General features: G+C 44.6%; 1 protein-coding gene across 1 annotated transcript in view; it reads left to right on the forward strand.

The window, feature by feature from the left end:
* Positions 1 to 21,810, forward strand: part of LOC123759134 (dystrophin) — a 379,967-nt gene that overhangs the window by 148,293 nt on the left and 209,864 nt on the right. Inside the window, 3 exon segments of the mRNA XM_069324819.1 lie at positions 6,890 to 7,069; positions 7,071 to 7,185; positions 9,170 to 9,291. Of these exon segments, the coding sequence (XP_069180920.1) occupies positions 6,890 to 7,069; positions 7,071 to 7,185; positions 9,170 to 9,291 (417 nt within the window).

Here is a 21,810-nt window from a genome sequence, read left to right on the forward strand (position 1 = left end):
TTGGGTCATCAGTGTGAACCCAACAAGTTTTCTTCTCTTACGTGTACAGTAGTCATAATAACTAATGTTAGTAAGTAGACAAATAACTTTGTACATAATCTGTTACACAATTCAGCTGGTCTGCATTTATAATGCCTATCAGCTACACTTTGCGGTGTATACCAAGTAAACTAAAACATTGAAGAACAGCTCGCGCCAAATACATCGTACTTCTTTTTTTACGAAATCTACCAATCCGTTAAAATGCAACTAATTAAATTAAAAACCCGTTATATTAACGTTTATTTGCGCTGGTCTCTTAAGTCGGGTGGGTTGTTGAGGTGCGTACGTTTCTGGTTAGTCAAACAAGAAACTTTTACAGCGTGTCAAAAAGGGCTGGTCAGACTCATGATAATCCGGACATGCTTGCATCCCAAATAAATGCCATAACACGGTAGGAATTAGAGATTTCGCAGAAAAATAACTTATGAATTATACAAGCAGTGCAAGATAACTGTTATAGTCTTGAGACAAATGGCATATTTCATTATTCAATTTTCCGGGTCACTTGACAAATGGCTGCCTTGCTTTAATAGAAAGGCGTCCGAACCTTGCGTCTCTGTCATGTTTACCCTCTTGGCGTATTTCTTACTAGACAAGTTTCTCTACCTTTGTACTCACCTAGTTGTGCTGGTGGGGGTTGAGCTCTGCCTCTTTGGTCCCGCCTCTCGACTGTCGATCAACTGATGTACAGGTTCCCGCGCCTATTGGACTATCATATCTACACTTTAAACTGTGTATAGAGTTTGCCTCCACCACTTCCTAATACATTCCATTTGTCAACAACCTACACTAAAAATAGTTCCAATATCTCTGGCTCATTTGGGCACTCAATTTCCACCTGTGCTTGTGTTAAATAGCCTGTATCTACCCAATCAATTCCTTTTAAAATCGTGTATGAGGTGATCATGTCCACCTTAACTTCTGTCCTCCAGCGACGTGAGGTTTAATTCCCGTAGTCTCTCCTCGTAGCTCATACCCCTCAGTTCAGGTACTAGTCTGGTGGCAAACCTTTGAACCTTTTCCAGTTTAGTCTTATGCTCTACTAGATATGGACTCCGTGCTGGAGCTGCATACTCCAGTATTGGTCTGACGTGTGATATACATAGTTCTGAATGATTCCTTATACAGGTTTCTAAAGGCAGTTCTTATATCATCCTAGCATATGCCGCTGATGTTACTGTTAATATGGGCTTCAGGGGACAGGTCTGGCCTGATATCAACCCCCAAGTCTAAGAATTTCATTTTCCCAAATGATACCTACACCTATCTATTACATTACATTTGCTTGTGTTAAACTAACCACCATTTGTTCGACCATTCCTTCAGTTTGTCCAGGTCTTCTTAAAGCCTCAAGCAGTCCCGTCTTAATCCTTCTCATAATTTTGGCATCGTCAGTAAACATCGAGAGGAATGAGTCTATACCCTCCGGGAGATCATTTACGTACATCAAACAGGATAGGTCCGAGTTCAGAGCCCTGTCTGACTCCACTGGTGACTTTACGCCAATCTAAGGTCTCGCCCCCCCCCCCTCACTGTAACTGCTTCCTATTGCTTAGGTACTCCCTTATCCACTGGAGCACTTAACCCGTTATTCCTGCCCGTTTCTCCAGCTTATGTACCAGCCTGTGTGTGGGAGACTGTACGCGTGTGTAGGTTTTTATTTGGGCGGGTAGGTTGATGAGAGGGTGTACACAATGTAATAACACTGTGTATACTGCTTGGTCACGCACACCTCTGAACTACCAAGTGTGGCGAGTCCTGGTAACCTCCATTATTACATCTCACATTTGGTGGCACTGTCCTGAAACAAGGCGACGGACGGACTTCTTATATCCCATAACAGCAAACAAAAATCAATTATGATACGTCCTTTTATAATGTTCAGTAGTGTGAACCGTTTACGTGTAACAAATGTTTAACCTGCGAAATTCGAAGCAGAATACACTGGTATGAATGGAGAACGTGAGACGCAAGATACGGGCCGTTCAGCAGTAAAGAAAGAGGATCAGGGCCATTCCTCACCCTGATCCGCGCTTTACTGCTGAACGGCCCCGGGCTGGAAAGTTGTATGTATCGCTATTACTGCAACAAACTAGAGGGCGGCTTTGGTAGAGCAGATGTATGCGTCATACGTATCCCCGGGACCCGTTTAACCCAGAAATTATAACTCGCAGGTAAAAGTGTGGGTTTGTGTTGGTTGTTGCCCCGTGATGGAGGGCGAGGTGAGGGTGACAGAGGTAGATTACTGTCCCCTTATTGAACGTCAGTGTTTCACCGTGAAACAAATATAACATTTTGCCCGAAACGCATTGCGTAATAGTGGCTTTAGGCATTGTATGTACTAGCTCTATCTATATATCAATCCATTAATGTAACATCACTTGTATGTATATACCTTACCTGAATAAACATCTGAATCTGAATCCGAATCTTAAATTAAGAATTGTCAATGTAACGTACATATTAGGCAATACTTTCAACCTCGACAGGAGATGCTCTTTACCCAAGTGGGCGAAATTCGTGGAACCTCTTCGCTGCCGTTAACGTACGCACATTACAATTTCATTAATTTGAAAAATTGTTGAACCTCTAAACCGATTTTAAAACATAAAGATAATGTCAAAAACAGGTCAGGCAAGTGGAAGAAAAGGTTGAAAAAACAAAAAAAAAAAAAAGTTAAGAGGGTCTCGTCAGTGGCCGTGGAAGAGTAGGTTAAACGTTGATGTGAGTTACTGAGGTTAGTCTCTGCTCATGTTTACATTACAAACTTGTCCATTTGTAATGCCATGTGAATATGGGAAACCAGTAAAAGTAAAAAAAAAATAAAATACAAGTTAATCTAATAAATAAGATTAAAGTTACTAACACCTTTAATACAATTGAATTTGTATACTTTATATAACATTTAAAACAATGTATTTTACACTTACTTCAGCTCTGACTGACACAGCTTCAACATATTATTACAAGCAAAGGCCACACACTGTACACTGCCAGACACCATCACTCTTTACTGGTATGCCTAGAGCAGCTCCACTAAGCGAAGGGCTGTACACTCGAAGCGAGCACTTAGCCTTGACTGCCGGTGGAGGCTCATGTGTACCTGATGACAAAGCCTTGTATAGACACCTGGTGGAGGCGGCGTCACCGCTCCCCAAACCACCGGATGGTTCCTACCACGTGTCATCACCCTCCAACGAGCTCAACAATCACCTGATCGTCTTACACAAGATATTATTTATTTACATAACAATACACACTGGACAAACTCTTAAATGAACATGACGCTTGACTGAAGATCAGACATAAACATGACGATGAGTGCATACAAGTAGCCACTACCCGACTTGATAAGGGTAATTACGTGACAGTAGATTATAGACAAAAATCTGTCAAGAAGCAGTTCAGTCGTAGGACTGCGGGGTAAGACGACGTTCTCTTAAAGTGATTAGAAAATCGATGTCTGAGAAGACGGGGAATGGGAGGAAAAATACTGAGCAAGGAGGGGGCAGAATGTTGCATGGAAAAGGCAAAACTTGATTCGAGAAAGGATTAAGACAAGTAGGGTGACGCGGGAAAAGTCAAGAGACAGGTGACGGGAGATAATGAAGAAGTAAAGCAGAAGTAAGGGTGTGGGCTAGACATTTTAGGATGGGGATAAGGTCAAGACTCGGTAGGAGACAGGTTACTTCAGGGCGAGTGAAAAGGGTTATTTTTACCTGGTGGCTGTAATTAGTCTGGAGCTGTATCCCATGTCTCGTTACCCCCTCACAACCACACGTAATACCCCCTTCACCACCTGCCCCTGCCTCTCCACCCCTGCACCACCTGCCCCTGCCTCTCCACCCCTTCACCACCTGCCCCTGCCTCTCCACCCCTTCACCACCTGCCCCTGCTTCTCCACCCCTTCACCACCTGCCCCTGCCTCTCCACCCCTTCACCACCTGCCCCTGCCTCTCCACCCCTTCACCACCTGCCCCTGCCTCTCCACCCCTTCACCACCTGCCCCTGCCTCCTCACCCCTGCACTGTATGAGAGGCGCAGCGTGGTGTGGTGTACAGGAGGGGGAGAGCGGAAGGGTATCAGTGATGTAGCTGGCAGCGGTGGCCACATTCTTGGTGAAGCGTCAGTGTCTTCCTCAGGTTATTAATTACCAGTGGAGAGAAGGCCGGCCGGTCGGTGTTGGCTGGCTGTAGGTGCCCAGGGCGTCGCTCCAGCCGTCCTGGCCCTGCTGCCTGTCGTCGTTGGTGGCGGCAGTAGTCGCCCATGTTAATTTTAACACATGAGATAAACTAAGGAGTTTACCTCCTCTGTTTATTAACTGCCAAAGATAACATTAATATGTTGTTGCAGACAGTAAAACAAAATAACGTGGTGGAAAATGAAACTCCTGAGTGTACATCTGAAAATAAAAGGGAATGAAGACGTTTCGGTCCGACCCGGACCATTATCATGTGTCCAGGGCGGAACGAAACGTCGTCACTTCCTGCAATACGTGAGCTCTCTGTCGTGAGTCTATTTATTATACGATTTACTTAAATTATTGGCGGGAGTGAATACACGAGGTGGAGCCGTTCGTTCCAATCTGGCTTGTTACAAGGTCTTGATCTAGACGAGGCCTCACCTGGCTTTACCTAACTCAATACACAGAGAAATCACATTATCGTGATATATCACGATAGGTTCGAATCCTCATCACGGCTTGTGTGGATTTTCTCTCTTACCTAACTCAGTCCTTCGTAGGGAGTTTCGTATCCTGAAGGTAGGGAATTATCAGGGGAAAGCGTCAAGCCATTACGACTATATAGTACTAAAAAAAAATATTATAACGGGTTGGGGGGGGTTAATGGGTTGGGGGTTAATGGTATATGTTGATCCCCCCCCCCCAACCATTGTCACAACATCACGTCTAGGAAGGCAATAATGTTTTTTATGTATTGGCAGAGAACGAGGGTCTTGTCTGTTAGTTATTTTTACGGGACTTGCGCCTGTGTTGTGCTGGGAAGAGGCGCACAAGAATGACGATGAGAAACACATGTGTGTGTGTGTGGGTGTTTGTACCGATGGCTCAGTCCAACTGTCAACAGGACGCCCCGCGGCAGCCTAGACGTTTTACATGATCACCTACACACACACAATACCACTAGTATCAAGCAACTAGCTGGACACGACACAACAAACTGCACTGTAGTTAGCTTTCAGTATATTAATACTAAATACATGTGGAGGAATTTTATTTAGGGTTAGGCCGATGGGTGTGCAAGAGGTCCGGAGATAGAAACACAGGCGGGGTCATGAGATTTGGGGAGACGGGGAGAGTGTGGGAAGACTGGGGGGCATGAGGGAGAGACAGGAAGAGTGTGAAAAGACTGGGGGCATAGAAAATCGCCAAATGAAGGCGTAAACAACAGTGGAATGAAGGAAAGTTTAAGAAAGGAGGTGACGACGACATTTGTGTGTGTTATGAGGCGAGACAACACAACTCTACTGCCTGTCTTGCTCGATACCTTTGATGTCCAGATATTCCTAAACCTCCTTATGGAGGTTAAGGAATTACAAAATATAAAAGTATGGCTCATATTCTTTATTTTCTTATCCGAAGGTTTTGCATTCTTCAGTGGCCAACTTTGCCATGTTATGTCATTTTCTAAACTATATACGTGCACCATTAGTAATCATAGTACTAAATGCTTAAGTCACTGCTAACTTTCTTTTCGCTTCGTTTTCACGGCAAAGACATAGTATTAGCTTAGATTACGGTAGTTCATAATGTACAATAGTTTACAGTAAACGCGCATCTGGCACACCATATCTGACGTCACTTTACATAGAACACGAAGTTCGTTCTCTACAGGCATTACTTAAATGTTATTTCCAGCTAAATGTCACGTCTACAACCATACGCATATTAGTTTATTGATAGATATTAATAAACATTATGAAGGTGAAAGCAATAGATTAAATGTTGCTCCAGGCATTATTTAAATGTTATAAATGTGTAACCACTTGGGCTGGATGGTAGAGCGACGGTCTCGCTTCATGCAGATCGGAGTTCAATCCCCAACCATCCAAGTGGTTAGGCATTGCATCATCCGGGGGCATCATTCCTTCCCCCCGTCCTATCCCAAATACTTATCCTGATCCCTTCTGAGTGCTGTATAGTCATAATGGCTTGGCCCTTTCTGATAGTTTCCTTTCCCTTCCCTTCCAGCTAAATATGCAAATTAAATTATGTCGTTTCGTTATACTGTAGCTAAACAGTACAACACCACGTTGGTCTATTTCCAAATATCCGAGTGCACAGTGAACAAGTTTTGTAGCACAGTGCTCTAAGTCTCTGTCTACTAATAGCACTGCACCCTTTGGGCGTGTATCAAAATAACGCAGTGCCTCACGGGGCTGTGTTTAAAGAGTCCCCGTATTGTACGCTCCTTGATGAACCTAACATCAACTAAAACAAACCAGTGTGTTAAACCTTCAGGATGTGTTAAAAACACTCAATTGTCAAACTCTTGCCAAAAATTCCACGTTGTCATATATACAATTGACCGAAAGGTTTCCCAAACAAAGAGGCAAATATTGGTTAAATCGGTGTGTCATTGTGGCAAAAGGAAGCTGTATGGAAAAATATTGAAGATACCCTGAGGAGAAAGTGCAAAAAAATTAACAGCCAGATAAGTAAAATAAAGGCTCGCGGGATTTTTACATCATGGAACTAAAACTGGACTCTAATCTAGAGGGTGAAAACTTCGGCGCGGCAAAGAAATTTGCGACGACAACGACTCAGACGTCGTCGCAAAATATGACCAGTCTGAGCCTCTTCTCCTATGCTCGCTTTCGCCCCCAGAATCGCATGAACACCATCGAGTCCCGACTGAAGGCTCTCCAGGGCCAGGTGTCTGAGGCCGGAGCACCAGCAGCAGCAGCCATCACACCCACACCGACCTCCCCGACCTTCCCAACTCCTCTTCCTCCCTACTCGGCTGGAGGCAGGCAGAAGGTCGATCAGGAGAAGGCGGTGAAGCAGGGGAAGGGGGCGGGGACATCGACGACGACGACGACGGAGGCCAGTGTCCACGCCACCTGGCACCACCGTCACCTCCAGTGTCACCTCTGTTATCCAAAATGTCATCAAATTTGAAGGTGAGTTGCAATCAGTTGTATGTTGTAAACTCTAACCGTTAGTTTCCATTTTGGGGGCCAAACTCGAGGGTATTTTCCCTATTAAGCATTTTTATATTCCAAATCGGTAGCCCGCTTCGCCATTACAATAGTTTTGAGGTTTAATTTCTACTGACAATTTATTTTTAATTTTTTAATTTTGCATATGACTATTTTTAATGAACCAAACCACATGCTGAATATTTTTGTACATTTCAAATACAATTTAAATTCATGTAAACATTTATGCTGCAAGTTTAATGTAAAAAATAAGGTGATGTGTCTTGGTACTACTATTTTTATATATAATAATATTAATAGCATGTTCTCCTCTGGCTTTCTTGGTTCATATTGACAAAATTTTAATTTTACAACAAAATATTAAGGGCATAAGATGCTGAAGGAGAAGTGCCATTTTAAGGGTTAAGATTAGCAAATATTTTTGATTGATATTGAAAGTAGACATCTTGTATAAAAGTAGAAAAAACATTGATCCAATATAAAAGATAGAGGCTTGATCCTGTATAAGAGTTTAAACATATCTGCTCCTATTTAAACAAAATATAAAGGGAACTGGTATATAAAAGACAAAAATATTGGTCTTATATAAAATGCAAAAAGTTGACTAGTCCTACGTAAGAATTAAAAATAGGATTAGCCCTATATAAAAATGTAAAAAGTGAAATGGTCGTTTGTAAATGTAAACAGTTAAATGGTCTTTTGTAAACGTAAAAAGAGAACTGTCCTATATAAAATGTAGAAATAGGACTGGTCCTATATACAGTGTAAAAAGGGGAATTAATCGTTCTATGTGGTATAGTATAGATTCTCATTGTCGGGGACAGGAAGCCAGTTAGATTTATCGAGAGCTTCCTAGCCACGGGCGAGGTTGTGTGGGCGGTCACCCATCCACTGGTGGCCTTACCATGAGTGACTGAGTGACCCAGCATCATGTACTTCACCGCGCCTTCTGAGCCCTAAACCAAGACGAGTCATCTGTTTGGTTTATAACTGCAGCTCTTACATAAGGCTTAAAATATGACGGGTTATATGTTAGGTTTAAAGAGGCAAGTTGTGGTTTAAAGTGACAAGTCATACTTAAGACTAATCTTCTCATTAGATAGGATGATATAGGGTTTAAATGAAGAGGTTCGTGTTTTAGTTAAGAGTAGGTGACATTTAAGAGCCAGGAGATGGAGTACTGAGCGGCTGTGGTGAGTTTTACAGTAAGCAAGGCATTTCAATTAATTTATTAATTATGCACCCCATACCCATCCCGTGGGCGGTGGTGGAAAGGTTTACAGAGACACATAATGGATCAGCTTGAAGGAACCCGTACGATAAATACGAAGGAACCCGTATATAAGAACTGTTCGTACCTTGAGTTTAAGGTTAGGGGGACGTAGGCCGTGTTTAAGATTGCGCTGCATTTAAAGGTATGATGTAAATGTGGCTCATAAAAGGTTAAGAAGAAGAGAACGCAGAGCAAGTATGATTATGTAGCACATGCGAGGGATATGAGGACAGCCTTGACGCTGGGATAAGACGCCTCGTATACCCAACCCATCCCTACTAAAACGAAAGTACTCATAGTAACTATTTGCTGGACACTATACCAAGATGTAGTGATGGAACAGAAAGTTGACTTTTGCATTACAGAATGTGGACAAACCGGAAACAATTTTTCATCTGTAAGATAAATATAAGACAAGCTCTCCTAGCAATCCTTGGTCTAATACACGTTATCTTTTGCCTAATATAGTACATATATGTGCTATACTAGGCCTAGGGATACTTTAGTTTTGTTTTATCATTATTTTTGCAGACTATTTAAGTGGTCATTTCAGGAGGATGGGCAGACATTTATAACTTACCCGAAGACTATCTCGTGTTAGGAAGTTGTTTTATTATAACTCTAAGAGTGATACAGATCATAATATAATTGTTGTTGTGTGTGTTGTGGCAGAGAGCGTGTTGAACACCGAGGGAGGGTTGCGGGCCCCCTCACCTCTGCTCCACCCCCCTCGCCACGCCCCAGACTCCTCGCCCGTCCTCATCCTCGCCTCCCTTGACAAGAGCATCCTCCAGGTGAGTACCCAACATGGATTTGTTGTACTTACATATCAGTGTCTACGGGGGAGTGAGGTTATGGGGCCCCGCCTACTGAGTTTAAAAGTTGACCAGGCCTACCGGTTGGTCATCTGGTCAACCAGGCTCTTGGACGCGGCTGCTCGCAGCCTGACGTATGAATCACAGCCTGGTTGATCAGATATTCTTTGGAGGTGTTTGTCGAGTTCTCTCTTGAACACTGTGATAGGCCGGCCAGTTATGCTCCTTACGTGTAGCGGGGGAGTGTTGAACAGTCTTGGGCCCATTATGTTGACGGAGTTCTCCGTCAGCGTACCTATTGCACCTGTGCTTTTCAACGGGGGTATTCTGCACATCCTGCTATGCCTCCTGGTCTCATGTGATGTTATTTATGTGTTCAGATTTGGAACCAGTCTCTCTGATATCTTCCACAGTCCACTGCCAGTCATAGTAATGAGTGATGGTACTGTGCTCCTGAGAGAGCACAACAACACTGGTCCTATATACAGTTTAAACTGCACTAGGATCTGCTTGTGGATTTTACTGGTTGCAGACAATGCCACGTCTGAACAAGAATGATTTTCACGACAAGACACTAGTGTATGCAAAACCGTCAATAGTGAACATGGCAACACCATCATAGAACAAGGTGATGGCAGGTTAAGCACACGTAGCGCTACTTGCTAACGGAAAGTATTTGCTTCAGTCCAACGCAGCTTCAGACAACACGTGGCCACACGTAAACAAAGCTGGCTCACGCTGCTTGCCCAAAATATATACAAAAGCTCGTAGCCTGAGTGATGGGATATTTGTTCGCTATATTGAAACACAACAGTTATGTGCATTTTTGTTTAATTTTTTTTCGCATTCCTTTGACTGTGGACGAAGTGTATAAGGCGAACGCGTGTGCTTACCTGTGTGTGTAGAATGTTTACCCGCGTCATGGCCGTGTACCACTGGCATGGAAGGGCTGTACCACTGGCATAGAAGGGCTGTACCACTGGCATGGAAGGGCTGTACCACTGGCATGGGAGTCAAGGGGTGTGTGTAGGGTTGGGCTGAAGTGTGTAGAGCGTGAATGAGTGTGTAACGTACCATACAGTTTTGCTCCTAGGAGAGTAGTGTTGACATTGTATATATATTACCATTGTAAACTTGAGATCGTAGGTGCATGTTCACCTTGTGGACTTAAGACTATCTTGCCGGGGTTACCTTGACCTTGAGGTTACCTTGAGATGATTCCTGGGCTTAGCGTCCCCGCGCCCCGGTCCTCGACCAGGCCTCCTAGTTGCTGGACTGGTCAACCAGGCTGTTAAACGCAGCTGCTCGCAGTCTTACGTATGAATCACAGCCAGATTGATCAAGTATCCTTTGAAGGTGCTTATCGAGTTCTCTCTTGAAAACTGTGAGGGGTCGGCCAGTTATGTTCCTTATGTGTAGTGGAACCGTGTTGAAGTCTCGGGCCTCTGATGTTGATAGTTCTCTCTCAGAGTACTTACTTATTGCACCTCTGAGGATGGGGTCGGGGGGCGTCATCATTATTAACAAATTCCTTCTTCCTTTCATTACTAAACTTATTGTTGGGATACTACGAGATACATATAAAAAGGGGGTACGTTATTTGAGACCTATGCATCGCTTGTTGAGACTCGCCTAGCTAAGGACGAGGCTCTGTCCATGCTGTCACCCATCCAGTTATTGGCCAGCCCTGAGGCTGACGCTTCGGGATTTATTGTGTAGGCTGGGATAGGATAGGGGAGGCCTCACCTCCCTCCCCAAACTCATAACTGGATGTTTTACATTGTGTAAGAGGGAAGTGTCTTGTTATGTTGCTGCTGCATATCCCTATCTTCCACCCCTACCTCTCAACCTTCTTGATACCTGCTTGATGGAGTTCAGGGAGTTTCTCTACTCCCCAATCCTGGCCCGAGGCCAGACTTGACTTGTGAGAGTTTGGTCCACCAGGCTGTTGCTAGTAACAGCCCGCAGGCCCCACATGTCCACCACAGCCCGGTTGGTCCGGCACTTTTTGAAGAAAACTATCTAGTTTTCTCTTGAAAGATGTCCACGGTTGTTCCGGCAATATTTCTTATGGTCACTGGGAGGATGTGAACCGCGGACCTCTGATGTTTATACAGTGTTCTCTGACTGTGCCTATGGCACCTCTGCTCTTCACTGGTTCTATTCTGTTTTATTATACTAGGTTTTTATTACACTATATAGGGTATTATACTACCTTACCTTCCTCCTTCCCTAACCATCCTCCCTCTTATCCTACCTCCCTCCGGCTGTACCTCCTGCCTTCCCTTTCTAGTTCCTACCCTACCTCTCTTCTCCCGTACCTCCTGCATCTCACCCCACCCTCTCTCTCTCTCTCCAATACACTCCCACTCCTCCCCACTCCCTTTCCTACCGTCTCATGTATTAAAACTTTTCTCACATTAATCTGGAAGAACGCCTTTGTAGATAGGGGGAGCGTGTGTGGTAGAGAGGAAGGGAGGGTGAGGGAGGTAGAGAGGGACGGAGGGTGAGGGAGGTAGAGAGGGATGGAGGGTGAGGGAGGTAGAGAGGAAGGGAGGATGAGGGGGGTGTAAACGAGCCATGTAGAGGGGAAGCACTAAGCTTGAGGCCGCTGGCTTCCTGTCCTGGGTGTTAGGTGTGAGGTATCCATCACTCCGGGAAGCGTGCTCCACGCTGGGAGACTTCACACAACAACACTTACACACATTTGTTGGGTGGAAGTGAAGAGAGTGTAATGTGCCTGGGGGTGTGGTGATGACTCTGGCTGTAATATGGTGGAGGTGTAGTGAAGACGATGGGTGTGGTGCTCCCTATACTCACTACCTTACCTGTCTCTCACAAGTTTCCTTGATACGTGATCTATGTCTTCCCGTTTTATAGTCTGTCCACTTCCGTACTTACCTATACTTGCGTCCTCCTCTTCAGCCTTCCTTCATCTCTTCCTTCTATCTTCATCTGCCATGCTCACATTCTGGCGGTAATAAGAATATCTCCGACGCCTCCAAGGATGTGATGGGACTGAGGTATACCGACTTGTCGCACTCTGCCTCTTTGAACACCTCGTATTTTATGGAGAAACCGGCGCCTCGGGCACCTTTGTGTGAGCGAGTCTTGCAGTAGTGGATGAGAGGGATAACCCTTCATGATGTTGGCTATTGCCTGCTTAGTACTGCCTTGGGCACTGGGGTAGGTATGGGCATGTGGTACTGTGACATGTGGCTTTCACAGTTCTTTCCATTTTGCCAAAGACTCAAATTTTTAACAAGCTGCGCTACAGCCAGCAATATATATATATAAGGTGGCCTATATAATTTGATGCATGTATACTGAATACAATAAAATAAACTCATTCAAAATATAAACAGATTTCATAATTTCGTCATATGGTTCCAGACATGGGGCACTGTATTGACCTATTTGTTAAGGCAATGTTTTGACCTGTTCGCCCGTGCCCTATCTCCCGCGTGCAGGAAAAAAAGGTTATCGATAAATTGGCGGTCTTCGCGTGTTTTGGTTGTTAGTGAGATTGTGAGATTTCCTTTGTTGCGTGAACTCTGTAAGGATGGAAGTGAGTAGTTGGGAGAACCAGAGTTATTGGGAAGAGCCAGCAGTCTTCCTTCCCACTGGTGGCGGGAAGGACCGTGTCTTCACGGGTGGGATGGGGTTGGAGGAACAGCGATCGTAGGGACATCAGCTAGGTTCTGTGAAAGATCGTGGAGGGGGGGGGGGTGAAACCTATCTTTCGGAGGAGTCTCTGGAAGTCTGGGCAACTTCACGAGACGAGGGAAGAGACGGGAGTGAGGACCACTTCAGGAGGTAAGAGAAAATGGGGGACAAGTTTATGAGGCAAAAGAAGATGGGGGACAAATTCATGAGGTAAGAGAAAATGGGGGACAAGTTCATGAGGCAAAAGAAGATGGGGGACAAATTCATGAGGCAAGATAATAATAGGAATAACAGTAAAAGATGGACTCGTCATAATAATTATAATTATTTTGCGTGTAATACGGGAGAAAAAGCTTTAGAGGATGTGAAACACAAGAATGACAAGGAAGTGTGGCTCAGGGACCACTACGAATCAGTAGCAATTACATTTGACGCAAATAGAATATTTGTTTAGATATTTTTTCTTGATTTGTACAAGTACCGAGTAATTTGTATAGCAACCATCTGGTAGAAACCGCGGAGTTGTCCAACTGATCGTGTATTCTCAACTGAAACTTTACTGGAAATGCCAATAACCTCTGGAGGTGTATCGCATCTACCGCGATGCGTCGCTTCTCCGTGGCCTCCAGGGTCTTGAGCTGGATAATCACTTTATCTATGGCGACATCAGCGAAGCGCTCTATCTTGAGCTCAGCAGGATATCAGGTGCACGATGGCCAAGCACGCCAACCATTCCCAGTTAGGGAGTTAGTCCCATTCTAAAGGTGTACCGCAGGCAAGTCCCATTCTGAAGGTGTACCGCAGGCAAGTCCCATTCTAAAGGTGTACCGCAGGCAAGTCCCATTCTAAAGGTGTATCGCAGGCAAGTCTCATTCTAAAGGTGTACCGCAGGCAAGTCCCATTCTAAAGGTGTACCGCAGGCAAGTCCCATTCTAAAGGTGTACCGCAGGCAAGTCCCATTCTAAAGGTGTACCGCAGGCAAGTCCCATTCTAAAGATGTACCGCAAGCGTAAGAGAAACGGTATGCTATTTTACCATTTATATTGATAAATAAATAAACGATGAACCACGGGAACATTTTTATGGAAAATATAAGTAAATTAAGGACAAAGCGCGAGAAATGAAAGACAGACAGCCTTTATGTAAGCATACATAAAAATACCCCCGGTACGGTACGTACAAAGAGGAATGCAAAAACCACACAGGCATACGTGCCCTCTCAAACACCACACACAAACAAGAAGACAACCACACAACTGAAGACAAACACATGCCGCCAGGCGAGACAGACAGGCCAGATGGTAAAACCCTGGTGAAATGTTACTGGGTTGATAATAGAGAGATTACGTGGTTTTAGCCACTGTGTTTGCATGACAAGAATGTTTTATTTGTTCTGGTCGAGAATTAATAGAAAATGTAAATAAAGAAAGAAAACGGCAACGAACACAAGCGATGTTAATAATAGTGGTTGTTTTTTGTGGAGGGCACGTGGTAGTGAGATGGATTGTGAGCGCTTGTGCCCCTCTGTGTGCGTGCCTGCGTGTGTGCCTGCGTGCGTGCGTGTGCCAGTATATGTGTGTGTGTAGACTTTGTTTGGGCGTGAACCCCACTCTTTGACTTAGGGCGTGAACCCTTTTTTGGATTCTGGGACCTTCCGGCCCAATCCTTTGCAGCGGCCTCGCGGCTCTAGTTTTTTTGCCTCGCGGCTATTTCCCTCGTGCTGTGCCTTGCGGCGTTTGTGGGAAATTCGAGTAGTATACCTGGGATATATGCAGCATTTGGCCTTGGCCCAGGATGCCACCCACAACAGTGGAGTAACACCCGGGTTCCTTATCACTGCTAGGTGAACAGAGGCAATGGGTGTAAGGAGCCCTATACGTCTCGCCCTGCCTAAGATACACGTGTATCAGTGTATGTGTGAACGTTTTATGTTAGTTCGTTCTGCAACAAACGTAACCATATATATATATATATATATATATATATATATATATATATATATATATATATATATATATATATATAATGCTGACCAGTATATATATATTTTCTCCTGTCCTCCTTAGGCAGGGTTAGAGACCTGTCAGACGAGGTAGAGGAGATGGGGTGGAGGGGGTGGGGTGGGGTGGGGGGAGGCACGGCTGCAGACAGGGCCGCCCGGGGTGCCTCTGTACCTTACTTAGGGGCCAAGTTTGGTGCCATTGTGACGTCACGGCCTAAGGGCTTGGCAGACTCCCGGACCCTTATCTTGCGAGGGGGAAATTCTCTTCACTAAATGATAACGGTAATAATACCAATGATATTGTTGAAAGTTACAAGAATAGTAATAACGGTATTTAGTATTTGTATTAGGGTAATGCTAAGGTTATTGATTCCGTGATTTTGAATGATACCACATAACAATGGTTCCCATTCTCGGGGGAAATGCAGGTCGGCGTTCAATCCCCGACCGTCCAAGTGGTTGGACACTATTCCTTCCCTCCCGATCCCATCCCAAATCCTTATCCTGATCTCCTTCCCAGTGCTATATAGTCGTAATGGCTTGGCGCTTTCCCCTTGATAACTCCTTCCTCCCCCCCACCCCCCGCCAAGAATTGACTCCGCAATAAAGCACTTGTGCTGGAAACTGCACAAATGTAAGAAGTTAACAGTGGGACTTTTTTTTATTATTAATTTTTTCTACCACAAACGTGGCCACACATTTACAATGCTAACCATCATATATACATTTTCTTCTGTCCTCCATGGACAGGGTTAGAGATGTGTTAAACATATAGTTCAAGGAACAGTGGGACTGGAAGCCACCTGAAGGAGTGAGTGTGGAGCGTGCACGTGTGTCGGTGCTGTATACGATGGGACTTACCGGATATTATAAGGTTATATATACAGGTTACATCCCACCTATACTGGGATGTAACAGACCAAGTAGTTGGAAACTCTTGCATAATCATGGTGTGATACCAGAGCTGGGTCAGGAGTCATGAAGCATTTGCGCAACACTTACGAAACCTGTACATCTTTCCTCAATTATGGCGGCATTGTTTACATTTATTAAACAGTTGGAGCTGCGAGGCACTACGAGGGGTGTTTAAAGCAATAATAACCATGAGTTTTAATGTTTCGACGCTGGTAAGCAATTTAATAAATATAAAGTCGCCATGATTAAGGAAAGATGTACAGGTTTCGTAAGTAGATTAATAAATAATAGAGGTGTGTGGGACAGAGCATGTATTGGACATGGACATTGCCATCTTAGCACATATTCCTCCATCTTAACGAGTCATGGGCTTTCTTACTTTTAACATCTTTCCACTACATATAAGTTCTTCCTCAAAGTGGTGGTATGCCGCTGAGGTTGTCCCTGTCTAGTGTGTTCATGGCACTCATGGCACGCTTGGTCCTCACCTCCATATATAAGAGCCGGAAGAGCCACTATTTTCTCCTGTCTCCACTTACCTGGCTTCTGTGCCAGGTAAATCCACTACGGGCTCACCATAGCCCGTGCTACTTGGAAATTTTGTTCGGTGTAGCGGATCTAAACAACGACAACCATTATTTTATTTACGAGCTATTCATGCCCGTGACACCTCTTGGGTGCCTTAATCTTCATCAACCAATCAATCACTATCTTGTGCAGCTCTGACCTCTACCATTCCTGTCTTAGCCTTCCTTTCCTTGTAAGGCTCGACTTATTCCCAACTCCGCCTGCACAAATTTCTCATCTGTCGGTAAGTCATCAACAGATTCCACAGCATACTCATTCTTATTTCATGCACAATGTTTTATATATTTACTTATTTTTGTATATATATATTAAATTTGGGCATTATTCAGCATGCAAAGTTTTAGGTCAAATATGATTCCATTCGTACATTAAAGAATGTATTATGTTCCTGATGCCTCTTTCTTGGCGTCCGATGTGAGCCCATCATCCGTATAAGCTCTCAACCACCACGGGCCCACTGGAGGCCGCCGGCAGACCAGACCTCAGGCCATATATTACACCAGTTACCCGTTACAACATTAACTCGTACACAGGTTTTTATATCACTCACTACTTTGAACATTAATGCATGTTTGGCATGCATGCCAAACACATTTCACAGCTACCTCCCCCCGCCCCCCTTTCCCTTCCCTCCCTCTCTCTCTCTCTCTCTCTCTCTCTCTCTCTCTCTCTCTCTCTCTCTCTCTCTCTCTCTCTCTCTCTCTCTCTCTCTCTCTCTCTCTGTCTCTCTCTCTCTGTCTCTCTCTCTCTGTCTCTCTCTCTGTCTCTCTCTGTCTGTCTGTCTGTCTCTCTCTCTCTCTCTCTCTCTCTCTCTCTCTCTCTCTCTCTCTCTCTCTCTCTCTCTCTCTCTCTCTCTCTCTCTCTCTCTCTCTCTCTCTCTCTCAGAATAAGGCTGATGGGTTTCATTGGGGTGGAGGGGCTCCCTACTAAACGTCTATTCCGTGTATTTTAAAAGTTACTGAGTCTGAATGTGAACATTTGGGATTGACTTAAGACTTACAGCGTGAGTAAGTCTACGGTCGAGTACCTCGACTCACTAACTGTGATGTAGGTGAAGGAGTGCTGGCAGGGGACACGCTGCGCAAGCTTAGTCGGCTATTTAATAATACTGGTCGGCTGAGACGGTGTGGTAGTTATGTGACGTGTGCTGGGAGAGCAGGTGAGGAGGGACAGACATCAACGGCGGAGGCCTGGGGGGTGGAGAAGGAACTGGGGGAGTAGGTCCTGGTGGAGAAGGAACTGGTGGAGCAGGTGCTGGTGGAGAAGGAACTGGTGGAGCAGGTGCTGGTGGAGAAAGCTAAAGTACTGATGGTGGAGTGTATCATAGGTGCTGGTATGCGTGCTTGCGTAACTGTGCTTGTAAGTGAGGTCTAGCTCTTCACGCCCCGACTTCTAACTTTGTTGTAACTATAGCTTTATAATTTAGCTTCCCTGACTTTGTAGGAGTTGTGTGGATGCGGGAGATAGGCATTAATGGGATGAGAGGTGGAGGGACTCTCGACGGACACAGGTAGACAAGTGTATGCTGGATATTGGAGGTAGAAAACGTCGAGAGACGGTAAAGGAGGACTGCGAGGTAAAGAATAAGCGTAAATAGATAGAGGAGGGAAGGGAGATGGAGGAGGATAGTAGAAATAAGGGAAGGTCTGGGGTGGGCAAGATATAGAGGATGGGGTAGGAGAGTGGCGCTCGCTAGATGCATTCATAATTCCTGTCTGGCACTTGTGTCACCGTCTGGCACCCGTGTCACCGTCTGGCACCCGTGTCACCGTCTGGCACCCGTGTCACCGTCTGGCACCGTCCCACCACCGTCTGGCACCCGTGTCACCGTCCGGCACCGTCTGGTGTGGTGTTATGCCCCGTGTCTAGATGCGAGAAGGTTGTTGGGGGAGAGGCTGTTATCTTCATGGTTCAGCCTTCGTGTAGTATAAGGAAGCAGGTCCATTCACGGTCACATCCATACACACGTACACAATGAAAATCACGCTAACGTGATATATATCAATGAGACAATCCACTGGGGCGGTGAGGCGACACGAACCCGCGACCCAGGCACTGCCAGCCACAGTACTCTGCCACTGTACCAGCGCTGACTTGGTAAAGGTCATCCAACAGGATTTCTACTGAAATCACATGAAATCTGGAAGCCCCGTCCTGAAGCCAGTCCACAGTTTTACGTATGACCCACAAACACTCGGGTGAAGGACAAAGTTCTTTGCTTTTCACCGAAGTGTTTGTGTGAATGAACCGTCACCCCTCATCTTCAGGAAGTTTATTATTACGAAGTGCTGCAACCGCTGAACGTACGGGCTCACCATAGCCTGTGCTACATGGACATTTCGTTCTGAGTAGCTATATCTAAAACAACAACAACAACAACAGTAATCGTCTCTATGGAAAGCACAACAAATATTTTAGACCATGAAAATCGCTTGGTGGAGCCTCTTTAAATGCCGATATTTCTTCAAACATTTCACTTGGGCCGACATCGACTGACCCGTGACACTCCCGCACCCGACATGAATTCATCTTGCAAAGTTGGGCGAGGCTAGACCCAAGCATCTGGCCTCCAGCCTCGGACACACATAGACAGTTGGCATTACCGTTTAACCAACAGTACATACAACAACAGTATACCCAATATAGGCACTGTTGCACAAACGTATACCACAGTATACCCAATATAGGCACTGTTGCACAAACGTATACCACAGTATACCCAATATAGGCACTGTTGCACAAACGTATTTGTCAGTTTGTCCTCCTGACAAGAAGCTAACAGACGGAACCAGTAGCAGGCAACAAATATATAGTATCTAACCTCAACTATGTCTAACCTCACCTATGGCTAACCTTGACTATGGCTAACCTCACCTATGGCTAACCTTGACTATGGCTAACCTCACCTATGGCTAACCTTGACTATGACTAACCTCTTCTATGGCTAACCTTGACTATGGCTAACCTCACCTAGGTCTAACCTCACCTAGGCCTAACCTCACCTATGTCTAACCTCACCCAGGCCTAATACAGGACAAAACTTAAGACATAAATGACAGTCCTAAGATGTTCACGGGAACCCATACTAGAGATGGCATAGATTATGAAGGTTTGATTCAAAGTTATAATACCTGTAGATTTGTTTTGAGTACATTGGACGCGTGTAGGAGTCCTAACGTCTGTACGCTAGGACTCACTTGCTCTCACAGAGTTGTTATGAGCCTAAAATGATATGGTTGAGACACTGGGAATCATGATGTAGAACATCACTTAATTATTCTCACATGCAAACACCCAGATGCAACAACCGAAGATTTACTGACTATATAAGATTTACATAGATCTGTGAGTAGATAAGAATTATATAGATCTGTCAAGAAAACTAAGTACCGATTACAATAATAATAATAATAATAATAATAATAATAATAATAATAATATTAATAATCTATTGTTTAATTTTTCTCCCTATTTCTACATATGCTCATTTTTTTCTTCATAACTAATCGTTTAACATTTATTTTCATTCTCACGTTTTCGTACCTCTCTCACTCGTTCACTTTGTATCTAGAGAAGCCACTTTTGTCTCACCTGCTTTTTCTCACCTCATTCCATGAAGCAGTTTCTCTCATTCTCATCAGTTCATAAATCTAAGCACACTTTCTTTGGCATTCTTAACCAAACATTAGTACTCCACCCTCGTGCTATTAAGATTTATTTGTTCAGTCCCTCCAAGTTCACTATCAACTCCTCTCTCTCAACTTCGCAACATTTATTGTTTCCCCCTTCCTGGAGCCTGATGAGATGCGATCAGCCTTTCACTACAAAATCTTACGCAAATCTTACATGTAGTGTGTAAAGGCAGAATATTTTCTACATAAATCATTACTGACTAGGTTTCATCGTAGCAAGACGAACACGTGAGGTATGAGGTGTGAATTCCGGCTATGAAGGGGGTGGCATCTTCTTGAAGCCCGACAGGCATTTACCTGTCAGTTTTTCTGCCATTCCTGGCACTCCTGATATATATTAGGGACGGCGCCACTCCCTCTGATGGCAGAGGAAATATGGCTGCCACGGCGGTGAAGGGATTGACTGGGCAGGGATGGTTGGGGTGAGAGGAGAGGGCTAGGCGGGGATGGCTGGGATGAGGGAAGTGGGTAGAGCAGTGAGCATAATGCTGACATATTCACACGTTACTTGTGAATACAACCGTGTTACAGAATCGGCTGATGCTTCTTACAGCAATCTGGCTGCCGTCTTTATCTTCCAAGACTATATTATTATATTCTTTTCAAATATTGCTATGTACCTGGAGTGGGTGCTGGTAGTTCTACTCCACAAACCAGACCCGAGGCCAGGTTTGGGGAGTAATGACTTGCTCCAACAGACTTGGAGCGGCCCGCAGGCTCACATATCCATTACAACGCGGTTCGTCCAGCACTTCTTGCAGGAAAATGTATGATTGTTTCTTGGAGAATTCCACTTTTATTCCGGTAATATTTTGTTATGCTTGTTAGGAGGGTATTGAATAACTGTGGATGGCTGATGTTGAGACGGTGTTCTCTGATTGTGCCTATATGACACCTCTACTCCTCACTGGTTCTGTCCTGCATGTCCTGACGTATCGTTCACTCCAGTATGTTTGTTATTTTGCTGTATAAATTTGGGACTTGGTCCTCCAGTATCTTCCACGCATATATTATGTAATGCCTCTCTCCTCGGGTTGAGCTACCTCATCCCTTTGTGTGTATTTTACCTCAATAAACTTATTTCAAGTTTCAATTTCAATTTCCTCTCTCCTCTCTATTCTCGAGAGTATATTTTGAGAATTTTGAGCTTTAACATTATGGCAGGTGCTCTATTTTCTGGCGTGGCGTGTTTCTAGATCTTTTGCTGCAGCGTCTGGTATTCAGACTATTATCTTACGCGATAATTGGTTCCACAAAAATAACAACGCTGTTACCGAACCAGTATTTACCCAGGGTCTTTCCTAAAGCTAAACTTTAGGAAAGTTTCTTAAACTTTAGGACTCCGGAGTCTTTGTTTGAGAGAACGTAATTATGAGGAGAAAGCACTAAGCCAACATGACACTTGGAAGGTGTGTGAGGACAAGGGGCTGTGGGATATGAGGACAGAGTGAAGGAACGGTGCTCAACAATTCAGACAATCTGGGATCGAACGCAGACCTGCAAGACACAAGGGCGTCGCTCAACAAAGCTTAAACGCCCAAGAAGTGGACGCGCTGGTAAACTCTGACCTCTGATGACTAGTGACTAGTTGTTGACGAGGCGTGTAGTACAAGGGAAAGGACGTCAATCCTATCT

The sequence above is a fragment of the Procambarus clarkii genome, chromosome 15 (assembly GCF_040958095.1).
Source record: "Procambarus clarkii isolate CNS0578487 chromosome 15, FALCON_Pclarkii_2.0, whole genome shotgun sequence".
NCBI classification, from domain to species: Eukaryota; Metazoa; Arthropoda; class Malacostraca; order Decapoda; family Cambaridae; genus Procambarus; species Procambarus clarkii.